The sequence below is a fragment of the Rhagoletis pomonella genome, unplaced genomic scaffold (genome assembly GCF_013731165.1).
Source record: "Rhagoletis pomonella isolate Grant_MI unplaced genomic scaffold, Rhpom_1.0 Rhpom_scaffold_01326, whole genome shotgun sequence".
NCBI lineage: Eukaryota > Metazoa > Arthropoda > Insecta > Diptera > Tephritidae > Rhagoletis > Rhagoletis pomonella.
The window spans coordinates 1-24,263 of NW_023459880.1; the positions used below are offsets into that span (position 1 = coordinate 1).

The 24,263-nt window shown below is 36.7% G+C and overlaps 1 protein-coding gene across 1 annotated transcript; it reads left to right on the forward strand.

The window, feature by feature from the left end:
- Positions 1 to 8,913: 8,913 nt before the first annotated feature.
- Positions 8,914 to 11,661, forward strand: LOC118752218 (uncharacterized protein K02A2.6-like; the record flags this gene model as incomplete). The annotated part of the gene is made up of 3 exons (XM_036487070.1): positions 8,914 to 10,234; positions 10,304 to 10,980; positions 11,539 to 11,661. Coding segments are annotated over exons 1-3 (2,121 nt in total), but the record flags the coding sequence as incomplete, so codon positions are not given.
- Between the last annotated feature and the right edge of the window lie 12,602 nt (positions 11,662 to 24,263).

A 24,263-nucleotide genomic window follows, 5' to 3' on the forward strand; every position in this document is an offset into this window, starting at 1 on the left:
TAGGTGCCAGGTTCGATCGTCAGTTGGAGCGATTGCCAAAAAATTATTATTTTTTATTTTATTTTTTTATATTTTTTTATATTATTTGATTTTTATATTTAATTTTACTCTTTAATTTCAATTTTGCTCTTCTTCTAACTACATACTGACAAATGTAGTACGTAACAAATTATTCTTAAAATGATATCCTATTTCATGCAACTCTGCTAAGGTTTCAAGGTCAATAGAGTTCTTGACGCTTTTTCCAGTTAAAGGACTTATTAGGGAAATTTTCTAATTACTTACACTTGAAAAATTGGGAAATTTTTTGATTCGCATGAATGCGATAATAAAAAAAAAAATCTACTACGGGAATTTAGTTTTTCCCGATTTTAAGAGTGATTTACTCCTGAATCGTATTTTGGTAGTCCGAACAGTGACCAGCACAGCTGCCGCACGCTCTCGCTTTCTATATGTACGTACATGCAATGTTTGCACTCTTTCTACTCACTCTCTCAACGATTTCATAAAAAACGGAATGTTACTAACATCTATCTATGTATCTTGACGAAGCCGACGATGCGGCGATCCTGCGATGCGAAATATAGAGTTAAGTAACGTGTATTCGCCGCATCGGCATCAAGGATTGGCATTGGTTGATCGTCAACTGCTTCATACTCAATCAATACCGCTGCTTTGTATGACTGAGCAGCGGCGTTGGCTTAGGTGTATCGATACCTAACGAAATTAGAGGATGACTGAACACCAGCGCATAGCGTGCTGTCTTGCAAATACAGCCACCACAAGTGAACGATGCTTATAACAGCTCATACTGATATTGACTTCCGCAAACCTGTACTCCGAATGATCGTGCACGAAACCAGCAAACGCGGCAGACGAACGGTTCCGAAAGCATGAGAGCTCATAATTTGTTGCAGAAGTCGTTTGACTTGTTGCTGAAAATCATCTGACTTGTTGCTGAAAGCCATTTGACTTGTTGCTGAAATGACGACGAATGTGGTAAAAGGTAATTTATCGTCTCGTATGCATGTATGTATGTATTTATAGCGCGTCTACCATTCAATTGCTTTGCTCACTGCTGGCTACCCTGCAAAAAATTCGACTAATCCGGGAAGACTCCGGGAGCAATCGCAAAGGAACATGCGACTAATACCACATTTGATCTCTTTATATGGAATGAACTGTTCGCTTTTGTTCGAGCATGTCCTATGAAGAGACCAATCGTTCACCTTTATACCCGAACGGGTATAAAAAGCGACTATTCACTTTTAAAAAATAAAAATAAAAGTTTGCGCCAGCTGAGATTCGAAGAGGGGTGCTCAGTTTTGTTAGGCGAATACTCTCTCTGTTTGCCAACGCCGCACATGAAATTTCATTTACTAAGTGCGTACATATCATTAAATCGTTAATAGTACCCGTTAGAGATGAGTCGGGGACTAATTGATCTCCAATTATACCCATAAGGGATGAGTCAAGACTAATTAACCTCCATTACTACCCCAATGAGACTAGTTGGAACTAATTAATGCCCAATTGTACCCGTAATCTCGGAATACTCTCTTTAGAGATTAGTCGCACAATTTTTTGCAGGGTAGTTGTGAGGAATGTGCATACGTACGTATGTATGTATGTACATATCAACGCTTCATTTCAAACAAGCAAGTATCGTTGAATGTTTTTGAACTACAGTATCATCACTTCGGCAACACGTCAAACGCGCCTTCAGCAACAAACCAAAGGCGGCGGTTTGACCTCTGCAACAAATCAAGTTAGCTAACTGCGACATCTTGCCTTCGCCAGTCTTTCACATCAGCTCTCATGCTTTCGGCAACGGTCCAAAAGCAGTATCGTGCTTTTGGCAGTCGGTCAAATACGGCGGTTGCTGGTTTCGTGCACGATCATTCGGAGTACAGGTTTGCCGAAGTCAATATCAGTATGAGCTGTTATAAGCATCGTTCACTTGTGGTGGCTGTATTTTTTGTTTTTAACGTGAGTAGCCTTAAAGTCACAAAAACAGCACCCTTTGCCAATGTCTGATCGGCATCGCCGATTATTAACATGTTACCTTTGTATGTAATCGTGCAGCTCTCTAGTATGTACAGAGACAAAGGGAACATTTTCTTTGCAGATCTTCCGCTGTACCGCTGCCTATATGCACACGAACGCAGCGATGCCTTGATCGATATGAAAAAAAACAGAGACGAAAGCGAATAAATGGAACAATTTTTTATTCTCTTATATCCCGCTGAGACGCTGCCTATCGAAATGTATGTAGCAATGCTTTGTTCAATGTAAAAATTTTAAAATCTTTCTCTGTACAATTGTATACATATATGTAGATATATAGATTTATAATTAAAATAGAACCATATTTGTCTCAGAAAAAAAACATTAATAAACCATGTAAGATTTAGGATATGTGTTAAGAGGCAAAAGCAACATTTTTGTTTTGCAGATCTTTCGCTGTATCACATTCGTATGAACGTAGCAATGCTTTGCTCGATATGAAACAAAAACAGGGACGAAAACGAATAAATGGAACATAACAATGCTCAAATCAAAATAGGGCCAACAACGCTGCAGCGATGTTGTTGTTGATAGCGTGTATGAATGTACGGATATGCAAGAACGTCATTAACAGATGCAACAACGTCATTAACAGAGACAAAGGGAACATTTTCCTTGCAGATCTTCCGCTGTATCGCTGCCTATATGCACATGAACGCAGCAATGCTTTGATCGATATGAAACAAAAACGGAGACGAAAGCGAGTAAATGGAACAATTTTTCATTCTCTTATGTCCCGCTAAGACGCTGAACATAGCAATGCTTTGCTCAATGTAAAAATTTTAAAATATTTCGACGCAAATATTTCGAAAATGGTTTAGTGAATTTTAAATCTGTAAAGTTTGTGCAAAATTTCATATCGAGCACTTTAATTTGATGTATAATAATTTGTCTCTGTGAGATTTGTAGATCGCTGGGAATAAGCGCCTTGTTACAGAAATATATATTGATTTTTTTTTTAAATGAAGCATTTGTAAAAACAAACCGATTGGCATACTTATTCTTTTTCTTGGAAGATAAGCACCCTTTTTTGGGTGTAAAGTTTACAAAAAAATACAAATAAGTGCATACAAGCACACAATAAACGTATACAGAAGACGCATCACATACAAATTAATTTTTCTTCGGCGGACGTAATATTACAATCCGGAGCAGAGCAGAGAAGTTAACATCACGACCGCTATGAATAACATGGCGACCCGGAACAGAGCAGAGGAGTTAACATCACGTCCACTATGAATAACATAAAGTTAACATCTCGCCACAAACACACATCGTGATCAGCGTTGCCGCGAGTTTGAAAAAAAAATTTATCAGTTGCCAAGCAGAAAAAGTTCAAAAGCAAACAAAACTGTTGTTTGTTAAACTCATGATACAAAAAAGAAGGTAGTTTCATTACTACTATTTTTTGATTATAAAGCAGATTTTTGGCATTTCGCCAAATGTAAACATTAAGCATAGCTTTGCCACATTGGAATTTTTTGACAAGGGAGATTTGTTTTAATATTTGGGATTCAATACAAGAGTAAAAAAAAGTTGATGTGATCGATAATCGAATTTGAACGTTTTTCTCTAGCGTAAAAATTGCTTTTGAAGAATATCGATGCACAGAGATAAGGAAATAAAATAAAATCGAGTTTTTATACAATTATTTATTTTAAACCAAATAAACGAATTTGCATATGTAACATGTAACAAAACATTAATCTAAAAAAAAAAACCAGAACCATCAGAGTTTGCCGATCAAAAAATATTGATTTTCAAGAACTCTATACCATTTCCACGAAAAGTTGTTTTTTCCATATAAAATACATGGAAAATTTTGACGCTTGGAGCGACCTCTAAATATTTTTTGATTTCAAATTCGAAAAATAGGTGTATATTTTGTCAGTATAGAACAATCCTAGGGGGTGAGGGTATTAAAATTCCTACTTTACTTTTTTTTTTACCACCCTAATGTACATGTCTTTATAATATTTTTAAATATTTTTTCGTCATATTTTACAGTCAGTTTTATATACAAAATAAGTTTGTTCGCGAAACTCTTAGCAGCAATTTTCGGATCGCCATTGCAACTTGCCGACGTGAGTTACGAATGTCGACACGTTTCAATGATGAAAATTGTTGCTAATGGGTTACAGAATGTTATGCATAAATGATTTTCCAAACTGTTTTAAATTCGCTAACTCTTTGATGTCCGCATATGACGTTTAACTTTTTTCTGTTGTTCGTAATCTTTCATTTTGTTATAATCTTCAGCTGGATCGGAATGCATTTGCATTAATAAAAATTAATGCGGGAAAGTCTAGTAATATCATCGTCCTTAACTATAATAGAGACAATTGTATGATATCACGTAGCTCCGAAAATAAAGACTTACTTGGGCTACCGTTTGCAAAGCACGTCAAAATTATTTTGGATGATTGGCTGTATAATAAACAAATTTAATAATAAATAATTTTTGCGGTGGACAACATATTTACCGGTCCTTAATTTCACAGAAAACATTGTTCGCTTATTTTGCAAATATTAAGATGTATGAAATTCAATTTTCTTTGTTGCTCGAATCGAAGAAAAATTTTCTTTCAATTTTGTAAATTATTTAAATACAAAAAATGATTTTAGAGGATTAGGTATGGTAGCATGAAATGTCACAATCTGTTTAATTGCCATGTAGTTAATATTGCGCCCGAAAAGTGACAATGAATCTACCTTCTTTTTAAACTATTATTCAAAAAACAAATAATTAACAAAATTTTATAATTAAATCCATAGTTATACAAAAATTTATATTTCTTGCTTCTGTCTGCTTATTTGCATAATGAAAAACAAACTTATAGGGCCCCTAAACCACGCAAAATCCTTGCGCAACCCGAGACTTGTATAAGTCAATATTGTGGAAATTACTACAGCATAAAATTGTGCAAACCTTATTTTGAAGAAACGTTGCTCAAGTAAATATGTGCAAGAAATATGAATGTGTGTTGTATATTTTGATAGCTTCAGCTTTAAAACCTAAAAAAAAAATAAATAAAAAATAATAATTTTTTTCTACGCTTTTATCCATACTTTGCAGCACGATCTGGACACCAAAATAAAAACTAGACTAAAAATTTCGGAGTTGTCGCCATACGCAGCACAAATTATTGTACAATAACACAAGCATGAGCAAAATATCAAAATAATTTTTATTTTAGCGCAATAACTGTGCAATTTAGTACAAACGACCCCATACACCACACAAACGACCGACGCAAGCGCAAGTGGTTTAGGGGCTCTATAACAGCGGCGTGAGCAAAGAAATTTCGGGTTTTGTTTTCCTTATAAGAGTTACCAAATTAAACTTATACTTTAAATAACAAGAAAAAAATATTTACCGTTAGACTAGTAATACTATTAATAGTTTTCAAAAATTCATTTCTCCCAGTCGAAAGTATCAAAATACGGCATTCGGGAACAAAAAAGTATCAGATTTACATTTTAGAAAAAAAAGTATTAAAAATTATACAATTGTATCAAAATGGCAACGTTGATCGTGATGGAAACCGAAGTTAGTTAACATCTTGTCGTCATAGCGACGATCAGAATGTCCAGATTTGGCGATTTCGCGCCAATTTGGCGATTTTTTTTTTATATTTGCGCGTAAAAATTTAGGAAATCGGCGATTTTTTCCCTTCAAAAAATTTTTTTCCAATTATAAAAATATACAAAACTTAGTTTTCCGCGATAATTTTACAGAAGAGGCTAATGAGCTGCGTGATAAACTTGACTTAGAAGCATATTAAAAGACTGTCAAAACTGTTTAATAACCCTAATCGAAGATCTTTTGATATGATTACCTAGTCAATTAAATACTTTGAAAAAAGCTTTGATTTTGTCACCGGAAGAGTGTGTGAATCACAAGAGGGCGAGTTTTAGGGACCTGCCAATTCACTGCTTGACTTTGAAGGAAAGAAAAGCAGCGGAAGCTGAATATTTAAATCTTTTAACTTTCCCTTGGAATAACTTTTCTCAGAACCATTCCATCCGACTCTGAGGAGTTTTGGATACTTGCTTACGGAGTGAAAAACGCAAGAGGCAATAAAAGGTTTGGAAATATAAGTAAATTCATATTATTATCCTTGCCGCACTCACATGCTTTGTTGAGCGCGTTTTTCAGTAATGAATTCAACAAAAACTAAGATTCGAAATAGGATGAGGTTGGAAAGCCTTAATTCAATAGTTCGAATAATGTGTTATATGAAGGCTAACAGTTTCTGCCGCAAAACGTTTCCGATATCAAACAGTATGCTATCAAATTTGAATAGCTCAATATATGACACCAACAGAAATGTAAATCATTCAGACACTATAGCGGACATATTTGATTTGGTGATTTTTAAGAAATTGTGGAAATAGCTGATCTCGCCTTTTTATAGGTTTTTATTTAATTTTTAGCGCCAAGCGATTAATGAATTAATACCAGTTATAATAAATTTAATAATTGCGCAGTCCTATTGCAAAATGTGTTGAAACACTATACTATTATATAAGTGATTTGTGTTATTTATTATTACCCTCTGAAGGTATTATATTCGTTTTCGGGTTTGAAAACTATATTATAACAATCATTTTTAAAATAAAAGATTTGTTAAATCGATTTCATGAGTTTTATTTAAACTAAAATTGGCGATTTTTGGCGATTTTTTTCAGAAATTGCGCTTTTTTTAACAATCTGGACGATGGAATTAACAGCGTCAGCCAAGTGAAAATACTGCTAAAGTAAGAGAGGCAGCGCCGCTTGTGATACCCTTACTTGCCTCACCGCTCGTGCCATAAATTCAAATTGGTTGGATAGTCGACATGCGTCTTCTGTATACTGTTTATTCCAGGGACCGAAAATAATCGTTATCATGAAGGATTTTTTATTTAAAACTTATTGTATAATCGTTATTTTGTGATTTATATTTTTTCAATCAAAAATTATCGTTATTCTTTGATTTTTATTTTTTCGATAATTTTTCATCGTTATTTCGTGATTTTTATTTTTTCGATCATTTTTAATCGTTATACTATGATTTTTTTTTTCGTTCGTTTTTAATCGTTACTTTATGAATTTTATTTTTTCGATCATTTTTAATCGTTACTTTATGAATTTTATTTTTTCGATCATTTTTAATCGTTATTTTATGATTTTTATTTTTTCGATCATTTTTAATCGTTATACTATGATTTTAATTTTTTCGATCAAAAATAGAAGTTATTCTTGGTTTTTTAATGTGTAAACTGAATGTGCACAGATTTAACTTAAAAAACAGTTTTACAAGGCATGCTTATGTACACAGTAAAGTCGGAATTGTAATGCTCTCACCCCCTATGATTGTTCTATATCGAAAAAAGTATACCCCTATTTTTATACCTTTCATGAGCATGAAATGGTATTATAACGTTGGTCCGATGTTTGTAAGTACCACAATTAGAAGAGAAACCACTATAACATATAGCTCCCATACAACTGATTGTTCAGATATGAGATTTTTCGCTATAACTCCTCCATTTAAGCAGTTAGGAACATGAAATTTTGCAATCCTTCCACCCATTATCAACAGAATACTTACAGTGAAAATTACAAAGATCGGTCACTATAATCTATAGCTCCCATACAACTGATTGTTCTGATAAAAGATTTTTCGTTATAACTCCTCCATTTATGTAGATAGGAACATAAAATTCTGCACTGTTTTCATTCATTATTAAAATAATACTTACAGTGAAAATGGCGAAGATCGGGTGGCTATAACATTTAGCCTCCATATAACTGATTGTTCAGATATGAGATTTTTTTTTTATAACTTCTCCATTTATGCAGCTAGGAATATGAAATTTCGCACTCTTTTCACTCAATATTAACAGAATACTTACAGTGAAAATAGCAAAGATCGGGTCACTATAACATATATCTCCAATACAACTGATTGTTCAGTTATGAGAATTTTCGTTATAACTCCTCCATTTATGTAGATAGGCACATGAAATTTCGCAATATTTCCATCCAGTATCAAAAGAATAATTACAATAAAAATGGCGAAGATCGGGTCGCTATAACCTATAGCCTACATATAACTGATTGTTTAGATATGAGATTTCTTTTTATAACTTCTCCCTTCATGCAGCTAGAAACATGAAATTTCGCAATATTTTCACTCATTGTCAACAGAAAGTTTACAGTGAAATGAACAAATATCGGGTCACTATAACCTTTTTATTACCCCCATAAACTGATTGTTCAGATATGGGGTTTTACTGTGAAACTCCTTTATATGGAAAGCTAAAACCGATGAATTTACACAGTCTACTGAGAAAATCTATGCTGTATAAGCTTTATCTCCTATACCACTGATTGTTCAGATACCAGATTTTGCGATATTCTCATTGGCGACGTGTCTGTCAACCAAACGTGTGCAAATTAATGTAGTGTACATACATACATAATTAAACTTATTTGCAAAACAAAAAAAAAATTGGTTAAGTGCATTAAATTCGTAAATACGAAAGATTAAATGCACATATTAAATTCGTAAATACGAAATAAATACATACATATGTGCCAAAAGAAACATTTAATGGTGTAAATTGAAAGTAAAAGACTACGTTTGAGTCTTAATAAAAATTTGTTTAAAACACAAAAGCAAATACGCAAAACTATTAAAAACCAAAGTTAAAGGTATTTTTAAATAAATAATAAAATACAAATAAGTGTAACTACACGAAAAAACTATTGTATCATACCAAAGTAAAGGTACTTTAAATAAGCAACAAAATACAAGTAACAGTGAAGCAATTTTGCTATTGTAATTGAAGGTCAAAATGACACCACCAATTGAGAATAATGCCGTTACCGTTTACCAAGCCACAAACGTACAACAATTTTCGCCGCAAAATGAGGCATGGCAATTATGGAAAGAGAAACTTGAGATCCACTTTTGCGAAATTAATTGCTCAGATGACAATATAAAAAAAGCCATCTTGCTAAAATCCATTGGCGCTGCACCGTATGCAGTATTGCATAGTTTGTGTAGTCCAGAATCTCCGGTGAGCAAAACATTTAAAGCATTATGTGAAATGCTACACACATACTACACTCCACCTATGATAATTTTTCGCGAGAGAAAGCTATTTTATAGTGCAAAGAAGGAAGACAGTGAAACCGTCTCTGAATGGTATGCAAGAACAAAAAAGCTTGCTCTCAACTGCAAATTTGGCACGAATCTTGAGGCTTTCCTACTTGATCGTTTTATAATGGGTTTACCTGACAAAATATTTGAGAAATTATGCGAAGAAGATGAAAAGCTCAAGCTAGATGAAGCTCTCCGCAAAGCTTTAATCATGGAAATGAAACTCTCTAATAAATCAGAAGACAACACTAGCGTAAATTACATCAACAAGTCCAAAGCAGGCAACAAGAAAATGCAAAATTCGAAGTCATCAAGCAACAATAGCAAGAGCCACAAGAACAACAACAGCAATAAGAATAAGCAGCAGAATAAAGGCAATACATGCAAACATTGCGGCTGGCGCAATCACCAGTCAAATGAATGCAGATATAAAGAAAGCAGATGCAATATTTGCAAGAAAGTTGGTCACTTGGCGAGTACATGCAGAGATAAAAATAAAAGTGTAAATTATGTATCAGATAATATCAATCAGAATAACAACAATGAAAATTCTAATAATCAAAACTTTTGTATTTACAGCATTTCAAGTGGAAATTCAGCGGCTTATTATTATCTCTCAGTAAAATTGGATGGCCGACAAATGAAAGTAGCTTGCGACTCTGGTTCACCCTGCAGCTTAATATCAATAACGTTATTTGAAAAATTAAACAAAAATGTAAGTCTAACTAAGTGCTCATTACCTTATGTCGATTATGGCGGAAATGCAATACAAGTCATGGGTGAATATTTAGCAACTATTGAATATAATGGTACCATAAGAAAATTGAATGTCGTAGTTACGGACACAAACAATATGCCCTTGCTTGGTTGTGATTTTTTAAGATTATTTAATTTTGATTTAGTGCAAACCGTGAAAGCTATTGATTTAAAGTGTAATATTGAGGATATTACAAGTAGTTTAAAACGCGATTATAGCGAAGTTTTTAAAAATGAGCTTGGTACATACAAACTAGGTAAGGTCTCCTTACAAATTTCTAAACAATCAAACCCTATATTTTTTAAACCGAGATCGGTTCCTTTAGCTTGGAAGAAAAAAGTCGAAATCAACTTACGAGAATTAATAAATATGGATGTTTTAGAGCCGGTAGATAATGCGGATTGGGGAACACCTTTGGTACCAATACTTAAACCCAATGGTGATTTACGAATTTGTGGGGATTATAAAGTTACCATCAACAAACACCTCATTGATTTTCATTATCCTTTACCGCTGATAGAGGACATTTTCGCATCTTTACAAGGGGGTCAATTGTTCACAAAACTTGATCTTTCCAATGCTTACAGCCAACTTGTATTAGACGAGGACTCGCAACGATTGTGTACCTGGTCTACTCACATAGGTTGTTTTAAAATGAAACGTTTGCCGTTCGGGGTTAAGCCGGCAGCAGCAATTTTCCAGAAAACTATGGAAAATTTGTTGCGAAATGTACCCTTTGTAGTAGTATATCAAGACGACATCACAGTTTCAGGCAAAGACTTAGCCGAACACGTTCGAAATTTAAGATCAGTCTTGTGTAAACTGCAAAGTGCAGGTTTACGTTTAAATGTTTCGAAATGCGAATTTTTTAAAGCACAAGTGTCCTATCTTGGATTCAAAATTGATAAAGATGGTTTGAGTAAGACAACAGAAAGAATTTCGTCTGTTTTGCAGGCACCTATACCCAAAAATGTTTCTGAGTTACGAGCATTTGTTGGGCACGTAAATTATTACTCAAAATTTGTACAAAATTTTGCCGAAAAGATGGCACCTTTGTACAAGCTCTTACAAAAAGATGAAAAGTTTAATTGGTCTCGTGAATGTCAAGACACATACGAAAATATTAAGAGGGATATCACTTCTGATTCAGTTCTCGTTCATTTTAACCCTGAAATCCCTATAGTCCTTACGACGGATGCATCTAACAATGCAGTCGCGGGAATTTTGTCTCATAAATTTCAAGACGGAAGCGTAAAGCCTATTGCATATGTATCAAGAGCCCTGTCAAAAAGTGAAAAGAACTATAGCACATTAGAAAAAGAGGCACTTGCTATAATCTTTTCAATAACCAAACTAAAACAATATTTAGTTGGACATAATTTCGTGTTGCGCACGGACCATAAGCCACTTTTATCAATATTTGGGGAAAACAAGGGACTTCCTTTGATGGCTGCAGCAAGAATGCAACGATGGGCATTCATATTATCTGGTTTCAATTATAAAATTGAATATATAAAAGGATCATTAAATGAAGCTGATAATTTGTCACGACTTCCACAGCATGACTTTGAACAAAATTATGAAGAAAAATCATACATATGCCATATCAAAGCGGAAAACGCTCTTAGCATTAATTTCAAAGATATAGTGCGTGAAACACGTAGAGATCCGATTTTATCAAAAGTATGTACTGCTGTGACAATGGGGACAATGCAAAACCTGAAAGGCAGTGAGTTTGCTCCATTTGTTAACAAAAGCACTGAGCTAACTGTAGACCAAGAGTGTTTGCTATGGGGTTACAGAGCAGTAGTACCATCTAAATTGCGAAAGTACTTACTGGAGCAGCTACATGACTCACATTTAGGGGTCGTAAAAACAAAAGCCCTGGCAAGATCATATGTATGGTGGCCAAAAATTGATAATGACATAGAAAATTTAATTAGGCAATGCATTTCATGTCAGGAGCTTTTTCCGAGTCCTAACAAAAGTGTATTAATTCCATGGGAGCCGGCTGACTCAGTTTGGAGTAGAATACACATAGATTTCGCGGGGCCTATAAAAGGTTTTCAGTTGTTAGTACTCATAGATGCTTATTCGAAATGGGTTGAAGTTTTTAAAACTAAAGACATGACTTCTAACTTTGTTATATCAAAACTTCGCGAAACGTTCTGCCGCTTCGGCATTGTCAACACAATTGTTAGTGACAACGGTCGTTATTTTGTATCTGAGGAAATCAAAATTTTTTTAAAATTTAACAATATCAAACACGTACTTACTTCGCCGGGACAACCATCAACGAATGGTCAGGTTGAAAATTTTATAAAAACTTTAAAGAAATCTTTAATGGCAAACTTCAGCAGCGGCAACGCAGAAAATTTCGATATATATCTGAATAGATTTTTAATGGATTATCGAGTAACAAAACATTGTACTACAAACGAGTCACCAGCTAAGCTCTTTTTAGGTAGATTTATAAAAACTCGATTTGATTTTGTCAAACCACCTAAAATTAAAGAAAATATAATACATAGTCAAGAAAATAGTAAAAAAAATTATCCTGGAAAAAGATCTGTAGAGTTTAGTTCAGGAGATAAAGTATACATCAGAGATTACAAAAATCCTAACAAAGCAAGTTGGTCTCCTGCGACAGTTCAATCTCAAATTGGTCCACGGTCTTATAATTGTATATTTGATCATAACAATCGATTAATTAAAAGACATACTGATCAAATTAAAAGAGCGTCAGAACCGGGCATTGATATTGAGTTGCCGGATGAGGAACCCAGAAGACCTGAAGTAGTTGAATCGGCGGTTGCTGAGGAAAATAACGTATCTTCTGAATCTCTGCATGGAACTGAATGTAATGAGAATGAAAATAATTTGGACAATATGTCAAGTGGTAATGAAAATACTCATGAACCTAGGTCATTACGTCCACGAAACAATGATGTTAGATATAAGTTTTAGAATGTACAAGTTGTGAGCTAATAATGAATTAGTAATCACAAAATCACAATTATAAAAAAAAAAAAAAAAAAAATTTTAATTTGAATTAATAATTGCTATTTGAATTAATAAAACTATGTAAATGTTATTGTACTTCAAAGTATGTTTATATTTAAATATAAAAATAAAGCAATTTTTTTTTTGAGAGAGGCGTGTTATGTGTTGCCCTATGCAATCGCACCCTTATGTTTATCTATACCTATTAACAATCATATGCCTATACCTATTGACTTATCTTTATATATCTATTGACTTATATTCGTATGGAGTTCATCTCATTAAATAAAGGCAGTTGCTAATTAAGCTTGTAATAAAGAGCACGTCTTTTGCCTTACACCGGTACATAACACTGAACAATCAGTTGTATGGGAGATATATGTTATAGTGACCCGATCTTCGCCATTTTCACTGTAAGTATTCTTTTCATAATGAGTAAAACAGTGCAAAATTTCATGTTCCTAGCTACTTAAATGGAGGAGTTATAACGAAAAATCTTACATCTGAAAAATCAGTTGTATGGGAGCTATAGATTATAGTGACCCGATCTTTGTAATTTTCACTGTAAGTATTCTGTTGATAATGGGCGAAAGTATTGCAAAATTTCGTGTTCCTAACTGCTTAACTGGAGGAGTTATAGCGAAAAATCTCATATCTGAACAATCAGTTGTATGGGAGCTATATGTTATAGTGGTCCGATTATTCCAGTTCCGACAAATGATTAGTGCATTATAGAAATACACCCACCTACTAAATTTTATCCGGATATCTCGAAAACTGAGAGACTAGATTGCATACAAACAGACGGACAGACTGACATGGCTAAATCGACGAAGCTCGACGTTCTGATCATTTAAGTATACATTTCAATGGGTCTATCTCTTCTAATTGTGGTACTTACAAACATCGGACCAAGAGGCAATAAAAGGTTTGGAAATATAAGTAAATTCATATTATTATCCTTGCCGCACTCACATGCTTTGTTGAGCGCGTTTTTCCGTAATGAATTCAACAAAAACTAAGATTCGAAATAGGATGAGGTTGGAAAGCCTTAATTCAATAGTTCGACATGGCTAAATCGACGCAGCTCGACGTTCTGATCATTTAAGTATACATTTCAATGGGTCTATCTCTTCTAATTGTGGTACTTACAAACATCGGACCAAAGTTGTAATACCATTTCATGCTCATGAAAGGTATAAAAATAGGGGTATACTTTTTTCGATATAGAACAATCCTAGGGGGTGAGAGCATTACAACTCCGGCTTTACTGTTTTTGGACCATCCTAGTGTACATATGCATGCCTTGTAAAACTGTTTTTTAAGTCAAATCTGTGCACATTCGGTTTACACATTAAAAAACTAAGAATAACTGCTATTTTTGATCGAAAAAATTAAAATCATAGTATAACGATTAAAAATGATCGAAAAAATAAAAATCATAATATAACGATTAAAGATGATCGAAAAAATAAAAATCATAAAATAACGATTAAAAATTATCGAAAAAATAAAAATCATAGTATAACGATTAAAAATGATCTAAAAAATAAAAATCATAAAATAACGATTAAAAATGATCGAAAAAATACAAGTCACAACATAACGATTAAAATTTGATTTTTATTATAAAAATCATAATGGTTACGGTCCCTGGTATATTCTGTGATACAAGCATAATCCTATTTGGTCGCCAAATACAGCTCATACCTTTGCGAAAATTCTGTACATCCCCTGCAAAAATTTGAGGACCAGGTGATCCACTGGGTCATAGTTTTAAAGTATGAGCAAAACGACCAGGTTGCATACTAGTAACTTGTTATGCTGACCTGGACCACTTCAAACGTAAAAAACTGATATATGTGTTGAACACCACCTCTTCGTGGCCGATCGTCAATGTGATTCGGTAGCCGAATGTGCCATGGTCCAAAACGAGTAGTTGTCTAGGTGGTCCCATGCTATGCAGTGGTGGACCAGAAGTGGTCCCATGTTATGCAGCATTAGACCAGAGGTAGTCAGGTCCAATGACATCGCAATGTTAATGTGACCATATTTTTTACATATATTTGGACCATTTTGGTTACTAGTGTTGGTTACAAAGTAGTGTGGTCCTGTACTAGTACTTAACTTAGTCCCACTTTTTGCAGGGTCAGATCAAACACGAGCACACAAACGCAAACGAAATGTGTATGAGTGACGTGACTGTGATGTGCCACATACATACACACGTAAACGTATTTAAGCTGAACAGCGATCACTGATTGAACTTGCTAAATACCCAGTAGAGCGAACGTACTTTGTTGTTGTTTTAAGCATGATACAAATATTTAAAGGTAATTTCACTTCTTATCCGCCATTGCTCCCATTTGACGTAAACTGTGCTTTTGACGTTTTCTTTTAAATTGAAGCTGACATATTCTATGAAGAAACTAAAAAGTGTTTTTTACTTCAAAAAAATTATTCCAAAATAATTTAAAGGAATATATTTTGAGCATCATTTTATAGCGAGCTTTTAGTGGTTTATTTCTAAAATTAGTTATAAAACGGAAGGCAAGTAAAATACTCCTATTAATTGCACATCTATTTCTACATGCAATTGTTTTCATCATTATTTAATACGATTAGCTGCATATTTCGGGATGGACACGTGCATGGTAACTTCACCAAGGTGTTGTTTGCTTGTTCCAACCACTTTTCGGCGGAAAATTTTCAGCCTCGGGACGGATGTGCCCAATCTAAGCGAAACGCTGCACCAGCAGCAGTAGAGCGAGTAGTTTATCTGTCTATAACCTATAACAAGGAGCTCTAAGAATTTGTAAATTTTTTTACCTCCCTCTAAGTCTGTGCTTCCATAGTGCTTTCATTGACGATAAGCTACTTTTTAACTATTCCTTTATTCATATGTCCTCTACAAAGGATCCAAATTAAAGCCACATCCTACTATCTATAATAATATCTCATGGAACACTGCATATATTTAATGCCAAATTTTTTTGCGGTAAGGTAATTAAAGGTATTTTAAAGTAATACTCACTTATTAACAGCTATGATAATACGATGAATTAAGTAATTTTACCTTGCGTGTTGTTATTTTTTAATGCATAAAAAATTCCTTTAAAAAATAATAAAATTTCCAAAACAATAATTTTTTATGGTGGCAGTGATACTCGAGCAATTTACGAAAAGTTATGACGATTATACTTTTCGTAAATTGCTCGAGTATCACTGCCACCACAGTGTATGTGCACAGTTTATGTAAAAAAATTTCAAAGTGAAACTACCTTCTTTTTTTGTATCATGGTTTTAATTACATTTATTGATAAACAAGCAAATACCCGGCGTGCTTCGCGACGCCTCGTGAGTAATTTTGCATCAAAGTTAAGGAGAAACCATATTGAAACTCAAATGGGGAAGAATTTTGCCTTTATTAGTATCCATAATTCATCTGGCCGGCCATTGGAACCCTAGTAAATATGTATGTACATTAGGGTGGTCCAAAAACAGTAAAGTCGGAATTGTAATGCTCTCACCCCTAAGGATTGTTCTATGTCGAAAAAAGTATATCCCTATTTTTTATTTTGATATCAAAAAATATTTAGAGGTCGCTCAATGCGCTCAAAGTTTTGCATGTATATTTATATGTGAAAAATAAAATTTTTCGTAGAAATGGTATAGAATTCTTGAAAATCAATATTTTTCGATCGGAAAACTCTGGTTCTCTTCAGGAGACTTTCAGTAATAATACCCAATTGTTTATTTCTTTGTGTTATTTACTCTGCAACATCACAAAAAATATAGAAAAAGATTTTTTTCTTAACAGCGGTCGTCCCTCGGCAGGCAATGGCAAACCTCCGAGTGTATTTCTGCCATGAAAAACAGCTTCTCATAAAAGTGCAATCGCCGTTCGGAGTCGGCATAAAACTGTAGGTCCCTCCGCTTTGTGTAACAACATCAAGGCGCACGCCACAAGTCGGAGGAGAAGCTCGGCCAAACACTAACATATGTGTAAGCGCCAATCTAATATATTTATTATAATTTATTATTTTTTTTTCGTAGGAGAGGGAAATGCTTTATGCACTGGCCGGGGGCGCTAGTCTCTATACTACCTTCCCCGAGTGTGGGACTCCCACCGAAGCGTGTTGGGCTACCCACTAAAACCCAAACTCCCACCGCCCGCGCAAGAATCCCGCATCTGGCACCGCAATTCTGCATGTCTTCAGATGCAGGAGCGCGCTGTTAGAGCCTTGGGGCTGCTCTTTTGTAGGGGCGTTTCATTCGGGTGTCCTCAGTAGACAACCGTCCTCTCGTTTGCAGCGGAGTACGAATTTCACGTATCTCGCAACTGCTTCCCACTTTTCTGCGCTGGAAATCATTATCCCAACTATGTTGTCCGGAGTAATGTCTCCGTGTCTTTCTTCCAACATTCTGCGCGAAATCAAGAAGTGTTCGCAGGTGAAGAATGTGTGGTACACGTTATCTTCGACGTTTCCACAGTAGTGACAGAACGGTGAGTCCACCCTTCCCATTCTATGAAGATATTCTCGGAAGTAACCATGACCGGTGAGGAATTGCGTCAGGTAGAAATCGACTTCCCCATGTGGTCTGTTCAGCCATGTTTGAAGGTCGGCTATCAGGGAGTGTGTCCATCGACCTTTTGTGCTCGCGTTCCAGTTTTGTTGCCACTGCTGGATCAGTTGCTCGCGCGCCCTTGCCGCGGCAGCTGCTCGACCTATCTCGGCACTGAGATTGTAAATCTCTTTTCGCTCGTAAGCAAGTAGCTCAATTGGCATGACGCCAGAAATAACTAGAACCGCGTCCGCGGACACTGTACGGTATGCAGAAGCAATGCGTAGTGCCCCTCTGCGCTGTACCGAAGACATTTGAACCCGGTATTTTTTGACTTTCAATGCGTCAGCCCATATTTCTGCCCCGTACAGGAGCACCGATTGGACCGCTGTCATCAGAAGCTTCCTGCGGCATGGCTTCGGGCCGCCCACGTTTGCCATCAGCCGGCTTAGAGCCGCCGTGCTCTGCGCAGCTTTTTCACATACTCCATGGATGTGTTCCCAGAATGTGAGTTTGCTGTCCAGCTTCACCCCTAGGTATTTTGTAGACCTAGAAGTCGTCACGGGTTGAGGTCCGACCATTATATTTATAATTGTTGGGATCCGTTTCCTGGTGAGGAGCACGATCTCCGTTTTGGCTGTAGCCAATTGCAGACCGTGATCGCTCATCCATCCACTGACGTTGCGCATGACCTGGTTTAGCTTGAGCTGTGCTAGCTGGACATTTCTTGCTGTTATGACGGCGGCCACGTCGTCCGCGAAGGCGACAAGGAAGGCGCTCTTCGGCATTTCCGTGCGCAACAGACTGTCATACGTGGCGTTCCAGAGGTCCGGGCCAAGTACAGACCCCTGTGCCGCTCCGCCGGTTATACGTCTCTTTCTCTGACCTTGTGTTGTGTCGTACAAAAGCCAACGGTCTCTGAGGTAGTCCCGGATCATATCTAGCAAGTATGTTGGAACCTTGAATGACCGTTCCAAGGCCTCCAGCATATCGTCCCATCTTGCCGAGTTGAAGGCGTTCTTGACGTCCAGTGTGACTAGCAGCACTATTGGCCGTGCCTGGTGGCAGGCTTCTTCGGCCTTATGTACCGCCTCGACTACTTCGCCAATTGCTCCTATAGTTGAGTGTCCCTTCCTGAAGCCATGTTGTCGGGGTGAAAGGCCTCCCTCGCTTTCTATGGCTGACGTCAAGCGTATTTTGAGCAGACTCTCCATCATTTTGCCTGCTGTGTCTAGCATGCAGAGTGGCCGGAAGGATGAAGGAGAGTTTGGGTCCCCTTTGCCCTTGGGTATAAGCACCAGTCTCGCCTTCTTCCATTGGCTTGGGAAAACCCGGGCCCTAAGGCAGCTGTTGTACATGTTAAGCAGAAGATCAGGGCTCGTTTCCGCTGCTAACCTGATTGCCTCCGCTGGTATGCCATCTGGGCCTGGAGCCTTGCCGGCTTTCATGCTTCGCAGGGCTAGCTTCAGCTCGTCTGTCGAAAACAGTGGTGCCTCGGCTTGCTCCTCGACGAACACTGTGTCGGCTCTTAGTGGGTGTGTGGGAAATAGCGCATCCACTATATTCTTAACTCGGGCCTCATCCATCGCCTGTGATGATGTATGGAACTTTTTCATCACTATTTTGTATCCCTGGCCCCAGGGATCGCGATCCACTTCGTCGCATAGCGCTTTCCAGCAGTTCCGTTTGCTCTTCTGTATCTCGGCCCCAAGTGCTTTCTTTGCGCTTTTGTAGGCTGCTGCTCTGGTCAGCGCCTCGGGTCTACCACGAGCGCGCGTTGCGAGTCTCCGCATTCTATGGCAGGCCCTTCGCAGCTCAGCAATTCGGTCATTCCACCAGTATACCTGCTTTTTACCTGACCATGCTCTCCTCTGTGGCATTGAGGCTTTGCATGCCCGGTGAATGCAGCGCATAGTTCCTTCGACCAGCTTAGTACAAGACTCCCTGTTGTGGATCTCTCCCGTTGTGGGTGAAATGCCTTGGGAATCTGCTAGGAGTGACGTATCGAACTTGCGAACATCGACCCTAGACGGGTTCCATCCTGGTTTCCTGCGAGGGATACTACGTGTTTGCCCTCGCGTGATGTCAGTGACTTGGAAGGTGATGTAGTTGTGGTCGCTACCACTCAGGTCTTCCATCACTCTCCATCCGTCAGCCCTTCGGAGAAGGCTTTCTGAGACCAGGGTTATGTCGGGGATAGAGTATCCAAAACCCGGCCTTCGATATGTAGGGGTCGTTCCGGTGTTGAGGATGGTCAGGCCAATGCGGGCTGCCATTTCAAGGACCAGTCTTCCCCTGGTGTTTGTTTGGGGCATACCCCATTCCACGCCTCTTGCGTTGAAATCTCCAGCAACAATTATGTGGCCGGTTATATCGCGCAATTCGTCTTCAAGTTCTTCGAGCTTTCCCCTGAAGACAGGGACTGTGTCGTTTGGAGACAGGTAGCAGCTCACCACAGTGATTTGCGCCATTTTAACCCAGATGTAGCAGCGTCCTACCCCGCTCCTCTCTGCGCGATGGTTGGGGTTAGCAATCCATATCGCGGCCGAGCCTGATTGGTCAACATGCCAGGTTTCTTTTGTTCTATAGGGTTCACTGATGATGACAGCGTCTGCTCTTTGTTCAAGAACCAATTGGTCCAGCAGGTCATCAGCTACCCTACTCCTGTTCATATTGCCTTGTATAAAGTTAATCATATTCTCCCAAGCTTTGTCTTAGCCTCAGCAAGGGCATCCCTGAAGGCCTTGCACGCTCCCGACCCGGGCAGGTGATGGGAATTTTTCTGTCCATCTCCTGCCGAGCACAGGTAGCAGCTTGGGCTTTCTTTACACGCAGAGGCTATGTGGCCCTGCTGACCACATTTCCAGCATGAACTGCTTCTGTCTGGGCCTTTGCATGCCGCCTTTTTGTGGCCATACCCCAGACAGCGGAAACACCTTTGGACATCCGCGCGCTCTCGGACGCGGCAGATAATCCAACCTACTCGCAGCTTCCCCTTTTCAATAAGAGTCCGGCCTGGCAGTTCATCGATTTCCACCACGGCCATTCTTTGTTCTCGCGAGTTTACAGCGAGGAGAGAGACGCGAAGTTGGCCATTCATCTTGTCTCCTAACTCCCCGCGTATAGCGTTCTCCACTTCTGGGGCCGTGGTTAGGCAGTCCATGCCCAGAACTTCTAGACGTAAACGTCTAGTGAGAATACGGGCGTCTCCAAGCTGGCCAATGGCAGTGCACACATTTTCCTTAAATGCTGTGTGGTTGCCACAGCGCTCCATTTCGATGAGCACGCCGCCTTCGCGGGTTTTCCGAACAGATCGAATTACGGTCTCCGTCTTCTCGGGTTGGAGCTTACCGCGTATCGTTCCCAGCACCTCTGCATAGGTTTTGCCTTCAGCTGGCCAGCGCCAATCTATTATTATTATTATTGTTATTATTATTAATATTATTATTATTATTAGTATTATTATTATTATTATTATTATTATTATTATTATTATTATTATTATTATTTATTCTGCATGCTACTACAGCGATGTAAAATTATATTTCTGCCGCGCAGCGTCAACTTTTTTTCACGAACTTCATCTTTATAAAATAAAGGAAAAGCTGAAGATCAATGTATGTATGAATGCCACACCAAGCCGCTTACGGTGAGCATGTGCCCATATCGCAGCAAGCAGCATGTTGAAGTAAAAAAAAAACAGTTTCCAAACGTAATACGCGATCAGGGTTGCCATTGACGAAAAAAAATATTTACCATCCACTTGAAAAAAATCTACCAAATGTGGGAAATATCTACCAATAATTTTTTATAATCATTTTAATAAAAACTATAGTTTTCTTATTTTTTTATTTATTTTAATTAAAACTATAGTATTTGAGTCATATTATTGGCATATTCTCAGTTTCCTTCAACCAAAAGCGGAAGTGATGAAACTAAAGGCAACAATGAAACTTCATTATTTGAAAACTTCAACTCCAGTTATTATAGACAAATACAGTGACTCAAAAACGTGACTTTTTTTAATATTCGCAATATTTTTCGAGTAAAAATTGTTTATTGCTTTAACTAACAACATACAGAAAAATTCCAAAAATTTTCGTCTAAATTTCGAATTTTTTACTCTGAATTTTTAGAACAATTTAAGGTAAGGAGTTTTAAAGCAAATGTTATTTAAGTATAGCAAACAATGTGCTGCTTAAAATTCCCTTTGATTTTTTTTATTTTTTTTTATTGATAAAAAATGGCGTTGCTTTAATTTTTTTTTTGTGAACAATCATAGTGCATAATAACATACATACCTGTAAATTTTTTTTATATTTAAATATTCATTTAAAATATTTAGGCAATCTAAAGCTCCTCGGGATTCCAGAAAAATTAGTTTTGAATGGAGCGCGATATGTTCGCCTTATATCGATATACATTTATACGTATGTAATTATATAAAAAGTATGCAAAGAAATTTATAATATATTTAAAGATAACTACGAAAAATAAATCGGGAACGGAAAGTTCATCAAAAATCTACCAAAATGAGAAAAAATTTACCTTTTTACCAACCCAAATTTTTTCTACCAATTTTGGTTACAATTTACCAAAGTGGCAACCCTGTACACGATGTACAGTGTTTCTTTGGTTTGAACGCAGCGCTGCTTGTACATCAGAGCTGGGCAATTTTACTCGCGAGCAACGCCAGCGCCGCAGTTCATATACGTATACAGAAGCAAAGCAGCGAATTTCGATTCAGTCTGCTTGCAGATTTCACCAAAGTAACATCATGCTCGGCTGTTGATTGTTTTTCTTCGTAATTTTAGCACACGCTTGCCACATTTTGTGTAGCAAATTGACAAAAAATGCCCATAGGAAAAATTGGTGTATTTTTCTACGATTCGTGTTTACGTGAGTTCGCTACGATTCAAACACAAAATAATAAGAACTACATTTTATAGTTCTAAGAACCTTCAACACCCATAATGTCTATTATGCTGTCATTCCTACGTATTTTTATACCTTTCATGAGCATGAAATGGTATTATAACTTTGGTCCGATGTTTGTAAGTACCAGAACAAAAAGAGATAGACCCATTAAAATGTATACTTATATGATCAGAACGTCGAGCTGAGTTGATTTATCCATGTCCGTCTGTCCGTCTGTCCGTCTGTTTGTATGCAATCTAGTCTCTCAGTTTTCGAGATATCCGGATCAAATTTGGTAGGTGGGTGTATTTTTATAATGTATTAATCATTTGTCGGAACCGGCAGAATCGGACCACTATAACATATAGGTCCCATACAACTGATTGTTCAGATATGAGATTTTTCGTTATAACTTCTCCATTTATGCAGCTACGAACATGAAATTGCAGCACTTGCACCCATTATCAACAGAATGCTTACAGTGAAAATTACAAAGATCGGGTCACTATAACCTATAGCTCCCATACAACTGATAGTTCAGATATAAAATTTTTCGTTATAACTCCTCCATTTATATAGCTGGGAACAGGAAATTCCGCACTGTTTTCAATAATTATCAACAGAAAACTTACAGTGAAAAGTAAAAAGATCGGATAACTATAACCTATAGCTCCCATACAACTGATTGTTCAGATATGAGATTTTTCGTTATAATTCATCCATTTATGTAGCTAGGACCATGAAATTTCGCGCTGTTTTCACTCATTATCAGCAGAAGACTTACAGTAAAAATAACGAAGATCGGGTCACTATAACCTGCAGCCCCCATACAACTGATTGTTCAGATATGAGGTCTTTTATCATATCTCCTCCATTTATGCAGCTAGGAACATGAAATTTCGCACCATTTTCACTCATTATCAACAGAATACTTACAGTGAAAATAACAAGGATCGGATGACTACAACATATATCTTCCATACATCTGATTGTTCAGATATGGGATTTTACTGTAAAACTCTTTTATTTGAACAACTAAAACCGATAAAATTCGTAAGATATTTTATAAATAATAATACAAAGTCTACTGAGAAAATCGTCAAAATCTATGCTGTATAAGCTTTATCTCCTATAGCACTGATTGTTCAGATACCAGTTTTTGCGATATATCTCCTTTATGTAGGAAACTAAACCCAATAAATTGTGTTACCGGTTTACATACCGATCACATAGCAGTGAAAATCACTTAGATTGGTGCCATATAAAATATATCTTCCATACCTCTGATTGTTTAGATGCGATTTTTTATATACGTATGTAACTCCTCTATCGATGTATGCAGATGTATTCAAAATCAGCTGCTCTTACTTGTTAATATAAGTAAACTGTATTTTTCATGCCGTGTGAATTTAAAAAAATATAAAATGGGCTTCTTGCTGACCAACGTTCACTAATTTTATAATAAGTTCCATGATTTTTTTTAAAAAAGGGCACAAATTGCATACTTTATTTTAGAAAAATTGTTTTCTATCTAAAGAAATCGATAGAGAAATATAAATGCTGGTTTATGGCCAGATATACTTAATGAATAATATTTATAAGTTATACTCTATTTTTAGGACTAAATACCTATTTATATGAAAATATTAAAATCTAAGCACCGTAACCATCTTGCCGGCTGGCATTTCAAAGATTTGATTCTAACAAAACGGTGCCCAGTTATTAATCAAATGAATTTTACCAATTTAAATTTTTTTAAATTTTACATGTACTAAATTTTTCGTATGCAAAACTTCCAA